This window comes from Camarhynchus parvulus, chromosome 3 (assembly GCF_901933205.1).
Source record: "Camarhynchus parvulus chromosome 3, STF_HiC, whole genome shotgun sequence".
In the NCBI taxonomy this organism is placed as follows: Eukaryota; Metazoa; Chordata; class Aves; order Passeriformes; family Thraupidae; genus Camarhynchus; species Camarhynchus parvulus.
Window position 1 is genome coordinate 54,954,673 of NC_044573.1, and position 22,704 is coordinate 54,977,376.

A 22,704-nucleotide genomic window follows, 5' to 3' on the forward strand; every position below is an offset into this window, starting at 1 on the left:
AGGCTATTGGTGAATTTAAGCTGAATATTCCTGGTCGCCTCTTGGTCCTTTTTGTCTCTGAAAATGGTATCCAGGAGGATGTGCTCCATGATCTTTCCAGAGAGCAAGGTGAGGCTGAACAGCCTGTGGTTCCTCAAACTGCCTTCCTCCCCAAATGCAACCAGTAGTTTAAATACAGTTTTTCTACCACATCCTGTTTCTTTGGTCTAGTGTTTTGTTTTTGTCTCCTTATACTAGACATTTTAGTTGGGTTTTTTTTCATTCTCTTTTTTGTTTTACAGAAAAATGTCAGTCAAATTTTTCTTGAAAATTGACTTTGTGTTGTTATCTTTTTTGGTTATTTTACCAGACAGCTTTCTGCTTTTCATATGGTATGAGGACAATTTAAGCAATCTGTTGTGTGGTTGTTTTGGTTTTGTTTGATGCTAGGCATTGTTTGTGTTTGTCCTGACCCTAAATTAGCTTTCTTCTTTTATTTCCTTTTCAGTTACATAAACTAGGTTGTTCAAATCTAGACTCTTGTGTTCTGTTATGTCATAGATTTTATTAATTGGCCACATTTAGCTTTAAAATCCATCATAATAAATTTATTATTATCTTAGAGTTTTTTAAGCTCTGTCTAGGAATTTTTTTTGTATATATGTTATGTGTAAATACACAGACTCACAGACATATAAAGGTAATTTTTAAAAATCTATTAAAAACTATTTTTGTGAAAGAGGAAATGAGAGTGATAGAAAGTTCAGGTACTCACTATAAGATTGGTCGTTTTGAGCCTTTTATATTCAGATTACTTTCATCAGAACTGAAAAATGGGAATGCATGTACATTTTACACTCAAACTTATACCAATGTACAGATGTTTTTAAAATCCATACTATTTGGGTAATGATAGTGGAATTCAACAGGTATATTTGCCCACATATACAAATTCTTTAGCCATCCACAAGTCTTCATTTAAATTTAATCTGTCTTATTTTGAGTAATAGTATTAACAACCTTTCCTTCCTCATGATCTTTTTTTGCTTTCTTGTGCAATAAAAATTGGTCTCTGTGTTCAGGGATTTGGATGGATGGGGTGATCTTCTGTTTTGTAGCCATGAAGAGCAGGAGGGTAAATCAGTAAAAGAGTGAAATATCCAGAGATCTGAAGATAGGCATTGGAAGGGCTGAAGACGGGACCACTGTTAATAATTTATAATAATTTATAATAATTTATATTGGATATCTTAGCATTCATTGCAGTAGATGGTAGGTTTTCAGCAGGTGGTAAAGTTCCGGTATTTTAATCAATTTCTATCAGAAAGAGTGTTGCCCCACAAAGATTCTTTTCAAGTTTAGAAGATCTACACAAAGAAGGAGTTCATCAGAAGGAGGAGCCAACAGACATATTGACATGATTGGGTTTGTGACAACTTGTTCAGCTTTTGAGCAGATTACCTGCATGATGGTTCTTGGGGAGATCTAGAGCTGGAGCAGAGAAAACTTTGACGTTCTGTGGTGACATTGCATATGCAATAAATTGCAGTAAAAGGAAACTAAATGTTGAGAAAGAAACAGAGACCTGCAGTTATCTAACCATGTCCTCTGTCATTACAGCATCTGAGATCCAACCTGGCTGAATACCAGCCTAAGTTATACCAAGTGCTAGATGATGGGAAGAGGCTCCTTTTTTCTGTTAGCTGCTCAGAACTCGAAGGTCAGCTGAACCAACTAGGAGAACGCTGGTTAAGTAACACCAGCAAAGTCACCAAGGAGCTTCACAGGCTGGATACAATACTGAAGCACTGGACAAGGTAATGTTGATGTAATGGTAAATACAAAGTTCTTCACCTGTGCTTTTCAGTCAAAGCCATTCTGGACCTAGACATATTTGATTCAACATTTAAAAGAAAGTACTTTGAGATGTATGTCATAGTTCAGCTGCTCTCCTGTTCCATAGAACATACTCTCTCATTTGTAATAAAAGATGTGGTAGATAAAAGCTGGTGCAAGGAAATCTGAAAATGCTTTCTTAGATAATTAATTCAGAAGCCCCATGTACATGCAGGTGTATAAGAAAAGTTGTGTGCTTTGCTGGGTAGTGTGAGTTGCCTCTGCATGCTTTAGTGGATGCATTGCAACATCTGGGTTCTTCTCTGTGTCACTGCATATATGGAAGGGAGCTTTTGGTTCATATGCTACTTTTGTAATTAATTATCTAGTTGGTATAAAAGCTTTGTCTATGAATCCCTGGTTAATGTGTGGACACTCATATTCTGGTACCTCATTAGTTGCTTGGCATGTGAAATGATATGAAGATGGTTTCTGAAAAAAAAATTCATTTCTGCTCTGAGATACTTTTTTGTAAAGATTTAGGAAGACTGAGCCTTCTAATGGAAGAGAAAAGTCTGTTTATGTGCATTAGGTGAGATTGCAGCTTGTCCAACGAGGTTGGGACCTATTTACTGTCCTTCATTAAACTTTTTTCTAAAGGCAAAACTCAGGCACTATTAGAAATTGTGAGCATAGTGGCTAAAATAGGAGCTTCCTGATACCATGCCTGTCTGTAAAATTAAATTACATTTTTCTGAAATTTGATAAAAATAAAATTTCAAATCTGGCCTTCAGTATCTTCCTCTAACACATGGAGGAAAGTCTGCTCAGTTGGAGGCAAGAGGTGGCGATGAGTGTTTCAGTCTTCTTTAAACATCTTGCCAGGTATCAGAGTGAATCAAATGAATTGACACAGTGGTTGCAATCTGCAAAGGAGCGACTTGAGTTTTGGAGCCAGCAGTCTTTGACTGTTCCTCAGGAACTTGAAACAGTCAGAGACCACCTGAACTCCTTTTTGGTAAGTTGTTCGTGAACCTGGAACGTCTATTTCTCTCCAATTACAATTAAACAGTTGATTAATTAAATGCTTATACTTCTTCTTACCATTGATGAGTGCGTAGGTAAGCTGTTCTTCAGCTAGTGTGTATGCACATTAAGCACTTCTTTGCTGTATGCAAGGATTGTAAATCTTGAGGATTCTGAAAATTTTTGTTCTAACTTACTCTGAAGTATAGCTGGTGAATGCTAATAGAAAGTACATATTTTAAAGGGAATGGAAGATATTCTTAGCTTTTTGGGGTTCTAAAACACTAAGTAAAATTAAGAAGTACTTAATTATTTCCACAAAAAATGCTTCTGCTTACAGGAGTTTTCAAAAGAAGTGGATACTAAATCATCACAGAAATCTTCTGTCCTGAGTACTGGGAACCAACTCCTCAGGCTTAAGAAAGTAGATACAGCTGCATTGCGTGCAGGATTGTCCCACATCGAAACCCAGTGGACAGAGCTCCTCACACAAATCCCAGCAGTACAAGAGAAGTTGCACCAGGTAAGAAAGCCAGCAATGGCCTTTGATATTCCAGAAAACTAAGACTGTACAGATGGCAGTGACTAGTTGCTTCCTTTCTGGGTTTGTCCATGCGAGGAAAGATAAGAAAAAAGTTATTCCTGTTTTACTGTGGGAAAGCTGACATGTAGTTTCAAATCCTGCTTGCCTAATACCCATCAGTGTTAGTTTCAGACTTTCATAGTTACATTTGTTAAATTTTAACTAAAGAGTAGGTGAAGGTTTTTTCAACACACTGGTAAGCTTTCTAGAAAAAGGCACTTAACATCCTTGTGCCCTGTCAGGTTTGGGTAGTGGTTTTGTTCAAATTGAATAGATTAGGTTCAAGTCTGTGGAAGACAAAATACATCTAAAAACATTTTTGATTTTTGCTGGTATGTGTAGGCACAGGATGCTTTTGGTTGTATAGTTTTGGGGTTTTAATGCTATAATACTGAACTTAGAGAATTATACTGGTTGAAAAGTGGCCTTAATATATAGTTGCTATCAGTGTAAGCTGTTGCTTTAGTTTATAACTTAGAATGCTCTCAGAGTTAATAATAACTTTATGATTTATGGGGAGAGAGGAAGGGTCCCAAATCTTAACTGAATCTGGGATGGTAAAAAAAAAATAAAATGTTGTTCTGTAGTTCTCTGAATTGTCTTGTAATGCAATATATATGTGTCCACCTAAAAATGTCATAGAACATATTCTTGAGTAAATAAATGCAGGCAAGCAGTACCCTATCAACTACTGAAATTGTGCTAATGCAAAGCAAGGAATTCTTATCCATTTTCTTTTCAACATGAGCTCTAAGTCTGTTATCTCAACAGCTCCAGATGGACAAAATTCCTTCTCGCCATGCCATCACTGAAGTTATGAGCTGGATTTCGCTGATGGAAAATGTAATTCAGCAGGATGAAGAAAATATAAAAAATGTAGTAGGACAGAAGGCAATTCAGGGTTATGTCCAGAAGTACAAGGTACTGTGTGGCAATATTACTAATTTTCCTTTTGAATTTTCTCCATTGTTATCACAATTAAATATATAGAAATATGTAAATTAGAAGTGATTTAGGGAAAAAAAAGATCACCAACTTCATAGAATGGTTGGAATTGTATGCAAGTTAGAGGTGTGAAAAATTTGATACTGTGGAAAAGAAGCCAAAATTACTTTTGGCTTACAAAATACTCTGCTACAAAAAACTCTGCTGTTTACTTATGGTGGGAATATAATTTTTAATATGCTTGCCTTAATTTCTAGAAAAATCCAAAGTAATATGCACATTATTAAACCTTATTATATCTGCCAGAGTGAATGCAGTACTCCAGGCAGGGTCTTGCAAGAGCAGAGCAAAGGGGCAGAATCACCTCCCTCAAACTGCTGGCCTCTTTTGAAGCAGCCCACGGTGTAGTTGGCCTTCTGGGCTACAAGGGCTCCCTGTTGGCTTATGTCCAGCTTTTTATCCATGAGAACTCCCAAATCCTTCTCTGCAGAGCTGTTCTCAGTGAGTTCATCTCCCCAGCCCAGGTGCAGCACCTTGCACTTGGACTTGTTGAACTCCATGAGGTTCTCATGGGCCTAGTTCTCAAGTTTGTTTGGGTCCTCTGGATGGCATCTCATTCGTTAGTTGTATCAACTGTGCTGCTCAGCTTCACGTCCTCTGCAGACTTGCTGAGGATACATCTGATCTCACTGAGTCATTGATAAAGGTATTAAAGAGCACTGGTCCCAAAGTAGAGCCCTGAGCCATTGACCAAAGCCCTCTGGCTGCATCTATCCAGCCAAATCCCTGTCCACAAAATAGTCCACCCTTCAAACCCATGTCTCACTAATTTGGAGATAAGTATGCCATTTGGGACTGTGTCAAAAACCTTACAGAATTCTAGGTAGATGGCATCAGTCAGTCTTCTCTTGTTGACTGGTACAGTCATTCCGTAGAAGGCCACTGGATTGGTCAGGCACACTCTACCCTTAGTAAAGCTGTTCTGGCTGTCTTGGATCATGTTCTTGGCTTGTATGTGCCGTAACACTGCTTCCATGAGCATCTGTTCCATGATCTTCCCAGACACGGAAGTGAGGCTAAGCAGTCTGTAGTTCCCCAGATCTTCCTTTCTTTGTAAAGATAGGAGCGATGTTTTCCCTTTTCCAGTCATTGGGTATTTCCTGACCACCATGACTTTTAAAATATGATGGACAGTGGCTTGGCAACAGCATCAGTCAGCTCCCTCAGGACCCTGGGATGCATCTCATCAGGTCCCATAAACTTGTGCCATTGAGCTTCATCAAGTGGTGCTGAACCCACTCTTTTCTTACAGCGGGAGGGACTTGTTTTCGAATTCCTGGCCAATTGCTAAAAAACCCTTCTAGTTGAATTGTGATAAAGGTGTAGCTGTTGAACATTTTTCCTCTGTTTTGCAGGAAGGTGAGAAATTGTGGTACTTATGTGCTGCTTTGTTTATTCCATTTTTTTTTCCCTAGGGTTTCAAGATAGATTTAAATTGCAAACAGTTGACTGTCGACTTTGTGAACCAATCAGTGCTACAAATCAGCAGCCAGGATGTTGAAAGTAAACGCAGTGACAAAACTGATTTTGCAGAGCAGCTGGGAGCAATGAACAGACGTTGGCAGATCCTGCAAGGCCTGATAACAGAAAAGGTAAAGAAAAAAATCTAGCTGCTCTGAAGTGAACTTTCAAAATGTGTAGAACAATAAGATAATAATGGTTGGAAGCCTCTGCAGGTCATCTAGGTCAATCTCCTGCTCAAACAGGGCTAACTTTACAGTTAGCTCAGAGGGGACTTGGTTATCTGAATCTTGAAAATTTCCAAGGACAGATTCCACAAACTCTTCTGGGTAGCTGATTTATGCTTAACCACTGTGGTGGGGGACAAGTTTTTGTCTTATTCGCAATCAGGATTTCCCATGTTGCAACTTGTAACTGTTAAATCTTCTCCTTTTATTCAATATCTCCAGAATAGTCTGCCTGCACTTTGCCCATGCCTCCCTATAAGGAGTGGACAGCACAGTGAGATGATTCCTTTGCCCTCTTTTCCCCAAGCTGAATGAAGCCAGGGTTATTATTGATTCTATAAAAAATACTGGATATATTTAAATTTGAATGTATATAGTTTTAAAATTCTGTAAGTGCTGAATTCCAAGAAGGCACTACTTTGCATTGGTCTTCAATGATTTATATAACTGACCCAACAATAAAGATAATTGTATGAGAAAGTATATACTAATTTTCCTTTGCAGATTCAGCTGTTGGAAAATCTGCAAGAATCCTGGGCAGAATATGAAAATAATGTGCAGTGCCTAAAAACTTGGTTTGAAACCCAAGAGAAGAAGCTGAAAGAGCAACAAAAAATTGGAGACCAGGCTTCAGTGCAGAATGCTTTGAAAGACTGTCAGGTAATGTCTACTTATTAATAATAATGTTCTCTTTCCAGGAGTTTGAAACCACACTTGATAAATCCATGTGGGATCTTCATATTGGTGAAGTCAGTGACTCAACTCTTCCTGACTTCAGTAAAGGAGAGATTTCATTCCTAAGGTGCCCGCAATAAAAGAGGAAGGAGCTGTAATGTTTCAAAGTTGCTTAAGGCCAGCTAAAGTCATCATTATTTCTACACTGGACATTTCAAAGCATGCTAGGCATACTGAACTAGAAGACTGTCAAAGGAATATGTTGTCATATCTGTTTAGCCAGTCTTATGGGTTTTTTCTCCCTTTTCACTATCTTTCCTCCACACCCCACTTTTTTCCATTCTTTTTCCATCTCATATGTTCCACCTGACTATTCAGAGAAAAATCCTAGAACCCAAGGAAGTTTCATGCTTTCATTCAGAAAGTTGGGAATTGTTTTTTGTTGGTTTTTTTTTTTCAAATATTTAACTATCCAGAAAAGGAAAGAGTCATGATTATGATGTGCAAAGATGAGATGAGGCAAAATGCAGCTATACATAATGCATGTAAGTTCAAAACCACCACCATTTTTCACATGGAATTCATGCGAAGATGGCACAGAGTGTCACTGTTGTGTAGAGTATCGCAGGGTATCACAGTTGTCTGAACATCTTACTCAGAGCAGCACATATTTAAATACTAAGAAGCTTGCCTCTGGAGCTTTCAGGCCAGAGTTAAAGCTTACAAGTATATAGGCAGAACAGATACTTCTGCATTTATAGACAAGGCCTCCACACAGTATCAGGCATCACATAATTTTTGTTCAAAATAATTTTTCCTACCAGATACCATATAATAAATTTCATGCCAGATCAAGCTAAAACTCTGTCAGGCCAACTGAATGCATAAAGTTTTGACGTTCTCATCCCCATAAAAGGGATTGAGAAACTGTGTTTAAATTTATGTGTCTCTCCTGCATTAATTTAATTAATGGGACAAATATAATCTAGCATTCATCTCCTCACAAAGAGAACAGCTGTAAATTCAAATGAAATGTATAAAAGAATTTGCTATATATTCACCAGTACATTAAACCCATCTTTGTTTCTGTAAAGGCAAATAGGGTGGTTAGGCCAGAAATGTTAGAGGTCAGATTTTTTTCTGAAATTGCTGACCTGAGTTTTCAATCTGTCTGTAGTGCTTAATTTTAATTCAGGTATCTTTGTGGTTTCAGCAGAATAAACCCATACAACTGAAGCAAGGGTAATTTAACATAGCCTGACATAATCAGCAGTCTGTGCTTGGCTGAAGTTCAAAGCTGAATCTGATTTATCACCTTTTTGGTTCCTTTTGGTGAGGGAAGTTAGCAAATATACTTGGGGAGTTAGTTATGAATGGTAAGACTTTGATCAGCAGAGAAACAAATTGTTTAAGAAATAACTGTGTCAGACACTCCCAGATATCCGGTTCAACTAGCACAAAAGCTGTTTATTTATTAACCAATGTTAGTTGCTGCTTAGTGTCATATTAATAAGCAAAGTTAAACATTTTTTCCTGTCAAAATAATGCATCTTTAATTCAGTTATGAGTTTTAAATGATGAATGAAAAAGCCCTTTTCCAAGAGAACAAGAAATATTTGCTGGTCTTGGTGTTTGAAACCTTTGCCTATTCTGAATTTTGGAGCAACCTTGTATAAAGTTAAATTACTTTTTTCAGTGCAAAGATCTACTTTTTGGAAACTCAAATTTATTATGTTCAGCTTTGAAGTGTTTGTGTTGTTGTCGTCTGGTTAAAAAAATTATATATTACTCTCTGGCAGTGCTCCAGAACAAGGTCATGGCTAGTTTGAGGAAAGGTGAAATTATACAGGAGAATAAAGGCTGAGAATAAATAGTGTCACAAAAATACTCTCTCAGATTTGTATATAGAAAAGAGTGTGTTGTGTTTGTGCAGAGATAAATTCTGTTTACTCCAAAAACTTTCCCAACTATCTACAATGTAAAGTCTTTTATGGCAATGGTTCAATTGTTGAATTTTGGGATTCAGAGGGAGTGAAATTTATTGAAAGATGTGGGGTTTCAGGTTGACCAGAGTTCTGTTGTATTCTTTCCTTTCTTTGTTGATCTGTTTCTCTCAGTGAGGGGAGGCTTGCAGAAAATGACAAAATAACCTGAGATCACATGGTGTACTACTAAATGTAGGGGTAACACAAGGTTGCAATCACCTCACAGTCTGCTTTCTGTATCATACTGACAGGTGAACACAAATCTGTGCAGGCCTGAAGCCTGCAAACCTTACTGCCCCAACTCTGCCCAGACTCAGTGTTTGTGCTGCCTGAAGCCCCAGAGCTTCCCATATGAGTCAGAACACTGCAGGACTTTCATCCATCTGCCTGCACCATGCTATGAAATTATATAGGCAGTTTCCCAGCTAGGAATGGCTATTTTTAAGGAGTTTTCTACTCTTACAAGAGAGCAGAAAATTATACAGAAGTTTTATGTAGTGGATATGCTTCTATTTAAATCAACAACAAACTCCTAAACTTTAAAAGGAACATAAAATATTCAGTGAAATTGCTGATGAGTTGTGAATGCCTTGAGAATAAAAAGTCAAAAATATGCCAGCGTGTCTCCTATTTTTTAAACTAAGGAGCTTATAGGCATCCTTTCTATATCAAGGTATTATTTAGCCAACTAAACAAGCAAAAAGACTCAAGGTTTTTTTGTTTTTTGGTTTTTTTTGGTTTTTTTTTAGGAATTAGAAGAATCAATAAGAACTAAGGAAAAAGAAGTAGAAAATGTAGAAAAGAGTGGTCTTTCTTTGGTACAGAACAAGAAAGAAGAAGTCTCTTCTGCTGTTATGAGTACACTGCAAGAAATTAACCATTCCTGGGCCAATTTGGATCACATGGTAAAAGAATTCATAAGGGGAAAATTTCACCCCTAGGAATAAGGCATGGGGGAGAGGGAGAATTAACAGTTGCAGCTACTGGATTTCTTCTGTGTTGTAGAGGAAGAGATTCTGAATCGTGTTCCTCTTTCAGTTTCTCTAGCCATCAATCCCCAAGTTTGTGTGTACACATACCACATAAAATGGGTATAATATTTCTTATTTCAATTATGATTTTAGCCATTGTATGTGGAACTTTTTAGATGCTTCCTGATATTTAGTGTAGAAGTACCAAATTATTTTTAAATTATTTTCAAGCCCATGGTCTCACAGAATAAGGAAGAGATCAGCATTAATTTTCAGCTTTCAAAGTTTGATTGACATTTGTCAGCCTTCTCAGAAGGAATGCTGTGTGTTAGTGCTAGCCTCTCTGCTGATTTCCATTGGCTGATTTCCCTGCCATAGGGATATGTGTAGTCTCAAGGAGCTTCCCTTGATCCTTCTTTGGACCAAAGTAAAATTAATTTTGAGATCTTTACCTTGACCCTTCCATCCAGCCTTTATACAATGAAGTAGAACTTTATGCTGTTCCCAGTGTAAGCCCAACTGATGGTTGTAAAAAAATCTTCATTATCCAGTAGGTTTAAGATTAGGCATTTAGGGCAACAAGCATGTGAGATCCAAAGGACGAAAATAATTTAAACAAATCCCAAATAGCTTGAATGCTTTTAATTTACTTTTGTATTTATTCCTCCCTCCTCCAAGGTTAGCCAGCTGAAGATATTGTTGCAATCCGTTCTTGATCAGTGGAGCATTTACAAAGTGGCTTATGAAGAACTGAACAGTTACCTGACAGAAGCCAGATACTCTTTGTCCCGTTTTTATCTTCTTACTGGTTCTCTGGAAGCTGTGAAAGTCCAAGTTGATAAACTTCAGGTGAAAAGAGTTAATTTTGTCTGAAATTGTATGGATACAGGTAACTGTAGGCTTTGGCTTATAAGAAGTAGAAGACATACTGGTGCATTAAAATCACATGACATTAAGAGGACACATTATAAACCAGCCACTGTATGTTTCCTTTTGCAGAAAAAATAATTTGGGATAGTTGTTTTCGTTTTAGATTTTTGATGTTCTTTGTAATTTTGAGCCATACAATCAAATTGTTACAAATTTAAAATCATGCTAATGGCCGTAAAAACTAAAGTTTCTTTTGCTACTTCATCAGGCTTCAGAGCTATAGGTGCATGTTGAGATCACATTTTTAGCCCCCCACCAACCTTGCAGTAGATTGATGATCAAAGAAAATGATGTTCCAGGAGCTGAGACACTCACATGATCAAGTAATTTACCATTGTAAAAAAGAGCATATTAGAGCATATTTATATTAAACCACTTATTTATATGAAACACATGAAATCAAGTTTTTGTTCATAATCTAATGCAATTGATGCATACTATTTTGAAATGCTTCTACATCGTGGAATTTTAGTAACTCAAGCTTTTGTTTTGTTTCATTATTATTCTCCTTTAGAGCCTACAAGATGAATTGGAAAAACAAGAGAATAGCTTACAGAAATTTGGTTCTGTGACCAATGAGTTGTTGAAAGAGTGTCACCCACCAGTGACTGAAACACTTACCAACACTTTGAAAGAAGTGAATATGAGGTAGAAAATGTCTTTGTGTTAAACTTTAATTTCAGTAGTAAATCTGTATTTATCCATTATCCAGTTTTCCATTATCCCTGTTTTTCTTGTGTTTTATTATTTTAAGTTCCTGGGGTCATGAGAGGTTTATTGGAACAGGCAGGTTTATTCCTTTTGCCAAGGACTGAAGTAAAACTCTCATTTACTGGTCATAATAAATGAAATACCTTCTCCACTGAGCATTTGAGCATGAATGTCCGTAGTTTTACTCTGTGCTTCACTGCCAACCAAGATTCATAAATACCATGCTGGAAAATAATACTGCACTTGAAATTTGAGAACTTTACCTGGAAACTTTGTCTGAGAACTTTATGTGAAAACTTTGCAATGTTTCAATGGTTTGCATCAGCTTCCTCAAATTTTAGGTTGCTATTTCTAGTTGCAGGAAGGGCATCATAGACAGGAAGATCTAAGCCCCTCACCTTGGCAAACAGCTTCCCCAGCTTTGAATTCAGGCAAGAACTAGTAAAAGGGTTTACTCAGATACAGGAAGGGAGGATCCAGAAGAAAAAAGATAGTTTGGTGGAAAGCTGGGAATTTTTTGGAAAGCAGAATCACGCTGAATTTATTTTAATCTGTGTTCAGTCCTGTCCTAGAAACTGGAAGTGGGAGGAAGGATTATTAAGATACCATAGAATTTAACAGTTTCAGTGATGGCTGGCAGAATTTTTGCTCCAAAATCTTTGCTTTTCATCATATAATAATAATTGATAAATACTGTGATTTTCTTTGGTAAGGAAACAATTAGGCAGTTTGTTAACTACAAGCGCATTTGAGAAAGCATGTGTTCCTGGTTGCTATTAGAGAAAAAAAAATTCACTGGGAAGTTATTATAGGAAAGAATTCAAAGGGAGATTAGATATTTAATTGGATAATAGAAATATAAAGATTTTTAATATGTCTGGGAGTATTTTACAAGCGAGTTACACAGAACTTTATGACTAAATACTGCGTCAGAGTTTGGGAGAAAATGGCAGGAGAGGAAATGGTGTCTTGTTTACAGCTGTTCTGGTCCTCTTAGGCCCTTACAGGAATCTGCTATTGGCAGTGCATGGGTGGTCATGGATGCCTTGTAATGCTGAGGGTACTAAGTGGAAGTAGCAGGAGGTTCACTACGAAAAATGTGTTGCAGCTCTGACCACCAGCATTAATAAACAGTATCCAAGATGTGGCACGCATCACACACATTGTGACGGCTCAGAACAGCCAGGTTTGGTATTGAAACAGAAATTCCTTGGTTTGGTATTATTTTCACCAAATGTCTGGATCTTGATTATTGCCAATTTTTTAAAAGTCAAGAGACCATGGGAAATAGCAGAGAGATAGAGGGAAACAGCTTGTTATTGTGGACTCCCAGGCTTGCATCACTCATGCAGTCTCCTCCCCAGGTGGAACAATCTCCTGCAGGAGGTTGCAGAGCGGCTGCGTGCCAGCAGGGCCCTGCTCCAGCTGTGGCAGAGGTACAAGGACTGCTACCAGCAGTGCTCTTCCATGGTCCACCAGCGAGAAGAGCAGACCAATGAACTCCTGAAGACTGCAACCAGCAAAGACATCGCTGATGATGAAGTTACTTCTTGGATTCAGGACTGCAATGTATGTTCAGTTAAGCTTTGCAGCTTTTCTCAGCTCTGTGGGCTAAAAAAAAAATCTCACGAGGCTAAACTCTGCTAACCTCTGTAGTTGGTGTTTTGGAATCTTGTATACTACATATTTCATTTTACTGATGCAGCCTAGGCACAGGAGGCAGCTGCATGTATGCTACCCAAATGTCAATGAGTGTCTCTAAATTTTGATCCCTCCATTAGTTGTTGTTATGTTGTTTCAGAAGCTTGTATCTAAAGTCTGTTGTCTGGGGAAGGTGGATCAATTGCATCATTTGATTCAGTCTTAAGTTCCTGCTTAATGAAGGAATTCATACTTGGGAAAGTATCTCTACGAAGTCTTTGGAGTTCCTTATAATAGAAAGAAACACAAAATCCTTTGACTATATTTCCTCCAATTAAGACTGTTCACATTTTCAGAAAGATGGAGATGTCTTTATTCTTCCTTATGGAAAGACACCATTTTCTCTGAAACCTTGAGATTCTTCCTTTTTCAGGATTGTATCTCAAGGCAGCAGAATAATTTATCTCCTCTCTGTGCTTACATTTTGGTTCTTTTGAACTTAAGTTGATGTTAAGTGTCATTGAACAAAAATAAAATAAAATATTAATTCTCTCAATGTAAGCAAAACAATTGCAGTGAGAAAAAATATTAGTGTTTAAAAAATAAGCATGTTCATGATCTTTTGGAGCATTTCTGCCATAATCAGGCACCATGGACTGGAAATTGAAATTGTTTGGTTCAAATAATTTATTTCCTGGTGTCCCATTCTATAACAGTTATGTTAGGTCAGTTACAGAAGTTATTTTTTCAGCCATCCTGGTAAATCATAGCAGGAGGAAAAAGGAGGCCTACACCTGAATCAATTCACAGAGATGGCTGCCACTGCTTAGGACCATCACATCAGTAAATTCAAAAGATTTCTTTCAATAGTTATTGCCTCATCAATAACTCAGGCTTGCTCAAAGGTAGTTGAGCACTGTGTTTTTTCAGTTCTTTTCTGTACAGGTTCTTGACATATCTTTTTTTTATTCTTCAAGTCATACAGAACGTAACTGTAAGTTAAGAAAAGTTTGATATTGAAATGCAGTAGTAAATTAAAGTTTTCTTTACAGTGCCTGAGTTTAGTCATTTCATTCTTCCTTTAAATCAGAGGATGATGATACCACCAGAGTGTCTGCTTAACTATTCATATCCTTATTCAATGTGTTGCAATAGGATGTACTCACAGATCTGAAAACAGCACAGGAGTCTCTGGTTGTTCTTCAAGAACTGGGGGAGGAGCTGAAAAGCCAGGTGGAGGCTTCAGCAGCAGCAGCCATACAGTCTGATCATCTCTCTCTGAACCAGAATCTGTCAACCCTGGAACAGGCTCTTCGCAAGCAGCAGGCTGCACTTCAGGTATGCAGACAGTGTTTACTGTCCTCAAATGTGATCATCCTGTGGTTCCTGAAAACACATAAATTAGCTAAATCTGCCTGGGAAAAGAGGGTACTGTTACCTGTTAGCTTTTCTTAGACTTCCCTGGAAGCCAAAGCTGAGAGTAGAAAATATGCTCAAGTCCAGTAAAAAGACCTTGTAAGAAGGTCCAAATTGTGGGATAAGGATAGTAAACCTCAAGCAGGAAAACATCTGTCTGGAATGCCAAGGTGGCCATGTTTTCAGCACACAACAGTAGTGCTAACAGCTGCATCCACAGCTCCTGCTCCCCTGAAGACAACCACTCTTCCCATCTATTTCTTCAACAGTAAAAGAAATGAGAGATTCTGAATATTGTGTAGAACTCATTTTTTGCCATCCCTATTAATGTCAGTGACTATGCTGACACCTACCATTTGTGTCAAAGCCTGTTTAGTAGATGTTGCCAAATTGCTTGTGTCACTGTGGTCTAAAGAGGAAAAAAGGAGTGGAAGAATGTACTCCATAGGAAACTATTTGGATAAAAAAACCACAAAGGTAGCAGCTTCTGTTTGAGAGAAAAGAGGGTTTACTCAAGAAATCTAGCAGTATCTAGGATGTTTTTATAGTATCACTGTACTGTGAGGAGACAAAACACAAAAAAAAAGTTTTTAATTTAAAATTTCAATAAGAGTTACTAGTTCTCTCTGCTAGCAATAGATTAAACAGAGGAGTTTCTTTCATAATAGAAAGGTAGAAAATGTTATCAATTTCAAGGTAAGGGGACATTTATACACTTTGCTGAAATGTTTCCTTTGCTGTGATCAAAAATCCTCTTCTAACCTAAAAAAAAATCCAACTAATTCTGCAGTCTGCAAGCAAAGCAGCAGTTACAATTGCTCCTAGCCAATTCAACTGTTTGCAAATCTATAATGAGATAAACAGGAGCGTAATGTCAATAAGGAAGCTGTGAAGCTGAAGTTATTAAACTGTGGATCCTTTTGTATTCAAGGCTGGAGTCCTGGACTATCAAACCTTTGCCAAGAGCCTGGAAGTCCTTGAGACCTGGATAACAGAAGCAGAAGAAACATTGAAAGAACAGGATCCCGGTCACTCATCTGATGTCTCAGCAATACAGAGTAGAATGGAGCAACTCAAGGTGACTGATAAACAAAGGAGGTGCTGGGGTTTTCCTTATTTTGGCCTGGTTATTTGTAGTGCAGGATATGCACAGATCATATGTGCATTCTGTAGGTGGTAAAGGACTATAACTCATGAAAAGTTTAAGAATGAGAAATTGAAGTTTGATGACAGTCAGGGAATGATTGTCACATTGCCCCTGAGTAAAGATGAAAAGGGCAGTCAAACTGTTCAGAATAAAATTAATAACAGATCAAAATAGGCATGGAAAGTAGCAGGGTTTGAATATTTCCTTCTTCTTGTTTTCTCTCAACTTTTTTTGAATTTATTCAATTCCTGTCTCATTGGTATGTCCTTTAGGTGTGAAGTACTTTATACATTTGGGTAACTTGATATACTGAAGAAACATTCATAGTGTGTACTGTGTGATTTCCATTTGAGGTCTTGCACACTTTTGTTTTTGTGTCCTCCCTCTCCTTTTTTCAGAGGCCATGACAGGAAGTTGGTGAACTTTGCCATCTAGGCTGTTTTTGTCATTGGAATCTTCCATCTTTTTCCATCAAGATTAACTAAAGACAGAATTCCACTTTGTATATGCTAAAAAGCAGAGCATTTTCCTTATGGAGTGAATTGAGTATTTCTGTGCTGCAAAACAAAAACCTAAAAATAAAAATTTGAATAATTTCAGTGCGAATTTACCAGCCTAGAATTCAGGCCAAGAAACAAGGAAAAAGTCACTTATTTTGACAGTATAACCACAGGGCTTTGAACACCAGCCTGCTTCTTCAGCTCTGAGCTGTAAATCATCAATTCAGCATGACACTTCAGTGCAATTTGAGTATATTTCTCTGCACACTTTTAAACATGAACACAAGTTTTCTCCTGGTCTGGGACCAGAAGATGGATACTGGATAATTTTTTCCCTGGCATAGAGGTTGCTTACCACTTGGTGGCAACCAAGGCTGTTCTAAATCTAACTAAGTGCTAGTTCATAATAATAATGTAATTCATGAACTTCCCAGTTATCACTTTTATTGTTTGTTGCAGAGTCAAATGCTGAAGTTCAGCAGCATGGCCCCTGATTTGGACCGTCTCAATGAACTGGGTTACAGGCTTCCTCTGAATGACAAGGAAATCAAGAGGATGCAGAACCTGAACAGACATTGGTCTCTGATCTCATCTCAGACTACAGAGAGATTCAGGTGGGGATAAATAAAGACTGTTCTACAGTTTTCTACAAGTTAGAAAGTATACCTTTTGCAGAATATAAAAATGTTTCAGGTATTTTATTGGCCAAAGTTCCTTTTCTTTGGTGTACTTATAAATAAAGAGCAAAGCCATTGAACTGAGATGCTCATTTTTGGCTCACTTTTGTCACAAATTAACAGGATTTGAAATGACTGGGACTGCTACTTTTCTAAATAAATAAATGAGGTAGCTAAGGGGGAAGGGTGTTACCCTGATGTGGAATTACCTGAATCTGTCTCTCTCTCTTTCTTTCAGTAAGTTGCAGTCTTTCTTGCTGCAGCACCAGACCTTCTTGGAGAAATGTGGGACTTGGATGGATTTATTAGTTCAGACTGAGCAGAAGTTGGCAGTGGAGGTTTCAGGAAACTACCAAAGGCTTTTGGAGCAACAGAGGGAACACGAGGCAAGTAATTATGTCTATTTATACATTGCTAATACACATACTATTTATACATAGGAGTGCACATTCTTTTTTTGAATGATACAACAGCATGCCTTGAATTGTATTTGTGTCCACCATATGAGGAAAACTTAAAAACAGAAGCATGCAAATATGTCAATAATAGCCAGCGTGGAGGAGGACTCGAGTGTCTGTGTAATGCATCATTGTGCCTCTGAGTGTGTGTCCCCTGCGTTGAGTCTACTTCAGATTCATTTGTACCAAGGAAACCAAAGCTCCTTTAAAAACCTAACAATTCTCATGTTGTTTGGCTCTTTGCCTTCATTCATAACTGGAGAAAAATCTCTATTCTGATTTTTTTTTTACTAAGTTATCAATGCAGATAGCACTTGAAAAGCATGCTAAAGGAAGATTTTTCGGTCAAGTACTGAGTTATACAGTTCACCATGGGGCCTCCATTTGATAACATTTCCTTGGAGAGCAAATTAATTTGGTCTTTGCTGCATGCTAGAGTCATTTGTTTGTAACAAATCAGGAGCTAGCACAGCTTTTGCTGCAGGGAAAAACTGATTCAGAGTTTTTACTAGTACTAGATCCAGAGTTTATGATTCTTCTGTGAAGTCAAGTGGTGCACATTTTTTCTCCACCCATATTGTTACTGCCAAGATTCCTGTTAAAGATCAAGTAAAAGAAGTCAATTTTCATACCAGAGCTCCCATGTGGCCCCAGTAGTTTCAGTTCCCACAACTTTTTCAGCTGACCTTCTCCTAGACTCAGGCTGCATTACAGGAAGAGTTATGTCCTTTCCCCTCTTCTGCCTTATATCTCATAGCATAGTGTTTGAATGAGTGTCTGATAGCAAAAAGTAATTCACAACCATTTTTAGCATACGTTTGCCTTAGCATCTAACTGCCTTTGCTTTCACGAATGTCATCCATTTAATTTCCTTTCATTGCTGCCAGCATTAACTGGACAGTCTCTGTAAGCTTAAACATCTCAGGTCTTTGAGATTTGAATGTCCAGAAATCATTTCTAAGTGGATAATTTCCTACTTTTGTTGTGTCCAGTCATAGCTATAATTATCTGGAGGGAGTTAGGGCAATCTTCTTGCATTCGTTTGTCTTGAGATCTCAGCTTAAGTCTTTCCTGAAACTGTGCAGACGAACATTACTTGGGCATTCTACTGGAGCCCTTTTTTTGCAACTATAAAGTCATCTCAGAATTAAGATGATTAATATCTGTTTTTTAAGTGCTGCAGTTTATCCTCAAAAAAGTAACCTGCTTTTATTTTTTTTAACTTATTTTTGGCATTTTTATAAGCATTCATTACAAAATGCACATTTATTGTATTCATTACAAAATATCCTTTTCAGTGCTGCCTGACAGTCACTACGAATTTTCTTTTCACTACTTGTGGCAGAAAGGGTCCAATATCAACTTCTTGAGATGCATTTTCACATTGTTTTGCTTTGTATTTTTGAAAATAATGAGAAAATACTCTCTTTCCACCTGAATTCCTAGAATAGATATTTAAATGCTTCCAACTCTATTATTGCCTTTCCAGTGACTCATAAATTTTTGCTGGTTTTTACCCAAAGAAGACCCCAACCACCTCAGTGGCCTTATTTAGAAATATCTTCCTGGTGGAGTTCACAAGGTGGAGGTGATGGTCTTCTCACACATCATGTGCTAGCGCTGACATCTGCATCAGTCTACCAGGATGATCTTGTAATCACTCTTGCACAGTTCTCCAGTACATGGGACAGTGCTTGGGACTCCCATGCACTGGGAATGCACTGAGACAAGTGCTTGTCTCAATGTATTCCCAGGGAGAAAGTGCTGGCAGGGGAAGGGGAAGGAAGTTCTGTGCCAACTCAGTTACCAAATTTTTCCCCAGTGTGCCAGTGTTGTGCATTTCAGCATTTGCCCTCCTTTCCTTCTTATTTGAGCTCCTGTTTCTATGATTCATGTCAATCTACATAAGAGAATAAATTTGGGTGACAAATTTAGGTAACAGAGTAACAGGTAACAGAGTATTCTTCTTATGTACAGAGTGTAAATATGGAAAGGGAGTGGATGGTGACTGAAACATCTCTACTTTCGTGTGGGGATTGAGTTCATCCACTCTAAGCAGAGTTCTCATGCTTGATAAGTTTTTATTTCATTTGTCCTCCTAAAAAAGTGTTAAAATTTTCCCTTTTGAAGGAATTGGTTTTGCTGGTTTTTAGTTTTGCTTTGTTTTCAGATTTTTGGGGGTGTGGAGGGAGGGGAGGGTGGGAAACACTGGGGTTTCTGGGTGGGAGACTTGTTTAACCAATTGCAGCAGTTGTGTTCTGTTTAGTCTCAATCTGTCAACAATGCTGGTAGATGCTGTTACCTCCTGTTCTTCGTGTCCCCTAACCTGACAAAAATAGATGTGACAGAAAGAAAGTAAAATTCTTGCCTTGTTGCTCAGCTTTCTGAAATTCTCAGTGCTGCACTATTGTGGCTTCATTCATGAGATAATAATAGCATTCAGTTTCCCTCTGATTCGGGTTCAGTCAATGATAAGTGCCAAGGCATTCAAAGAACAGTCTCAAATATTTCTGTAAAGAAATCAGACAACACTATTTCTTTCTATGAGAAAATGTATGACCTGAGTAGCGCCTCAGAGTTAACTCAGTGATTCAAAGAGGCAAAATCTCATTTTAAAAACTTACTGCATCATCTAGAAGCCCTAAACTACACATAATGTGCTTGAGGGATTTAAATGTGCAGGTGCCAGTGGGTGCAGATGCAGGGATTGGTACAATCACAATTTGAGCTGGTGGGATGCCATATAAGAGGAGTGTAGAATAGTGGCTCTTTCTTCAGACAAGGGTGAACTTCTATCAACTGCAAATACCATCACTAACTAAAGAAAAAAAAAAGCCTCAAGCTTCATAGCAGTATAATTTTTCTTTGAAACTCTCTGTAAACCTTTTGAACATAGAGTCAGTCCAGTGATGCCTGTGTGTACCTTCATTAACTTAAAAATATTCCTGAAGAATCCTACATAGAGACATGGTACATTACTAAAAGGAAAGATGTTTTTAAAAATAAATTTAAGAAGTTTATACACTTGAGTCATGTTTGGTTAAGTAGTGATTAGGAAATTTTTTTGTCTTAAGTAACATTTAAGTAATAAGAGGGTTTTAAAAGTATTGTGAAAGTTTATTGTGCTGTTATTGCTTGTTTGAGGAAATTTGGAAAATAAATATGAACGCTTGGAAGAATTGGAAAATTGATTTCTAGCTCCTATACATAGCTGTCTGTTTCTTTTAAGGCTCTATTGGCAATGTAAAAGTGTATTAAAAGTTTATATAACACTGTCACACATGGTCTGTATAACAAAGCAAAAGATTATAAAATTCTTAAACATGTCAAAAAATAAAAAGTGCCCTTTCTGTCCAAACAAAAAATACCCTATCTGGATTTTGTTACAGATTATAATGTCAATCACAAAACTGTGCTCAAAAACATAAAACCTATCTCCTGTTGATGTAATTTAGCTGTATAATATTGGTCTTGAGGAACTAATAATGATTACTAGAAGCAGCAAGTAAATTTAAAATGAGAGTTTTCAATATGTTTCTATTAAGGTCATGAAAAAACTCCCACTGAATTAATTTGAAATGTGATTAAATATATGAAAATTCATTTTTATCAGTGCATAAAGACAGAATTAAAAAGTAAGATCTTGTTTTAACCTGCTTGTCTCCTGTACAACAGCTATTCCAGGCAGAGATGTTCAGCCGCCAGCAGATTTTGCATTCAATTATCTCTGATGGGCAGCACCTCCTAGAACAAGGACAGGTGGATGACAGGTAGACATTGCTGTATTGTTGCTGCTGCTGGTTATGTGCAGTTATACTTAGACTAGTGGGAGACTTCCAAACAGAGAAGGTAGCAGATGGCAGTGTTCAGATCATGCTCTTCTGTAGTGGAAGTTACTATTGCTGTGGTTAAGCTGTTAATTAGCCAAATCTTAAGACATTGTTCTTTAGAATGCTATGGATCATGTGAATGCTTTGGGGAATACAGCAACCTCCTGAGGCTGCTTCTCTGACAAAGATTTGTCTTGGAATATCAACGGTGTTACATATATATCTATTCTGATGTGTTTTCAAAATGTCACCTCCACCAAAGGAGCCTGCAGCAGCACTACATTTGATTTATGCCACCTGGGCATTTGCCTCCACCAGGAGGATTCCCTACTGCCGTTTAAGAACACCCACAGCCCTAATGTGATGGAAGAGGAGTTCATTGTTGCATAGGATTTAATTTTAAATGCTTGTGATCAAATGAATGAAAATCAGTGGAACAGCAGTGGCTTCACAGTTATGCAAATGCTAAGGTTATGGTACAAAGATGAACTGGTTTTTTGGAATGTGTGAATTTTATTAATACTGTGTGTGTCTTATGCCTGCTTTGAGCTCAGTAGTAAATCTGGGGCTGAATTATGAAATCTCTATGATTTACTATGAATTTGACTAATCCAAACTGGCAAAACCTATGGGTTTTCTTTGTGTATTTCTGGGAAGAAGGTAGAAGAGTTTTGTGCATTAAGGGTTTGGGGGTTTTAAGGTGTCAATAATTGGATCCCTTTAACTCTCCCAGTACATGAAGTGTGAAGTTCTTATCCTCAGTCAGCCTTCAGAAGACTTCAGTGCTTTTCTCTTAGTGTTTTGTAATTGGCAGACACCTTCCTTTTCACTTCAATGTACTTCATTAAGCAAACATATCTAAGTATGAAGGTTACTTTGTCTTTTTATTATTTATCTATTTTTAATAGGGATGAATTTAATCTGAATCTGACTCTTCTGAGCCATCAGTGGCAAGGAGTAATTCGCCGAGCACAGCAGATGAGGGGGATCATTGACAGCCGGATTCACCAGTGGCAGCGCTACAGGGAGATGGCAGAGAAGCTGCGCAAGTGGCTGCTGGAGATGTCCTGCCAGCCAGCAACCGAGCTGGGCAGTGCTCCTGTCCCACTGCAGCAAGCAAGAGTGCTGCTGGATGAAGTGCAGGTAGGTGCAGTGTGGCTGAAGAAAAAGGAAAAAATCCCTGCCTTTTTTACAGACTTCACCATTTAAAATGTCTTAGATTCAGCCTGTCTGCTCTGCCAGTTCTTTTCTGGGACTGGCATAACATCAGAAATGTGATGGAAGCAAAGGTGGAGTTCATAAAAACATGAAAGAGAGAACTTAGTGGACCCTCGCTCTTGAGCCACGTTTGCTTCTGTTTTTGCTTTCAACCAGTGTCACACTGAAATAGTCTTGAAAATATAGTGATGACCTGCTTGCAGAATGTATACTAAATAACAAGGATTCCTTGAGTGTCCATCTTCACCAGAGGTTTACAGTATCTAGTAAGCAGCTTGGTGTCTTCAAGGTTTTTAGCTGGAAGATGGATATAATAATAATAATAAACCTTACAAGCATAGCAAGCTCTAGAGGAAATCTTTCTCTTTAAGAGAGTTGAGATACTGACATTAATGGGGAGAAAGTCTTTCATGTTTTCATCTCCTTGG

The 22,704-nt window shown here is 37.8% G+C and overlaps 1 protein-coding gene across 1 annotated transcript in view; it reads left to right on the top strand.

Annotated features, from left to right (window-relative positions):
* Positions 1–22,704, top strand: part of SYNE1 (spectrin repeat containing nuclear envelope protein 1) — a 288,727-nt gene that overhangs the window by 223,272 nt on the left and 42,751 nt on the right. Inside the window, exons 109-124 of the mRNA XM_030946688.1 lie at positions 1,600–1,796; positions 2,701–2,833; positions 3,182–3,364; positions 4,196–4,345; positions 5,845–6,021; positions 6,622–6,777; positions 9,527–9,682; positions 10,427–10,597; positions 11,193–11,326; positions 12,754–12,958; positions 14,186–14,368; positions 15,378–15,524; positions 16,553–16,707; positions 17,009–17,156; positions 20,904–20,998; positions 21,967–22,201. Coding sequence (XP_030802548.1) covers positions 1,600–1,796; positions 2,701–2,833; positions 3,182–3,364; positions 4,196–4,345; positions 5,845–6,021; positions 6,622–6,777; positions 9,527–9,682; positions 10,427–10,597; positions 11,193–11,326; positions 12,754–12,958; positions 14,186–14,368; positions 15,378–15,524; positions 16,553–16,707; positions 17,009–17,156; positions 20,904–20,998; positions 21,967–22,201 — 2,625 coding nt within the window. The remainder of the gene's footprint in view (positions 1–1,599; positions 1,797–2,700; positions 2,834–3,181; positions 3,365–4,195; positions 4,346–5,844; positions 6,022–6,621; positions 6,778–9,526; positions 9,683–10,426; positions 10,598–11,192; positions 11,327–12,753; positions 12,959–14,185; positions 14,369–15,377; positions 15,525–16,552; positions 16,708–17,008; positions 17,157–20,903; positions 20,999–21,966; positions 22,202–22,704) is intronic.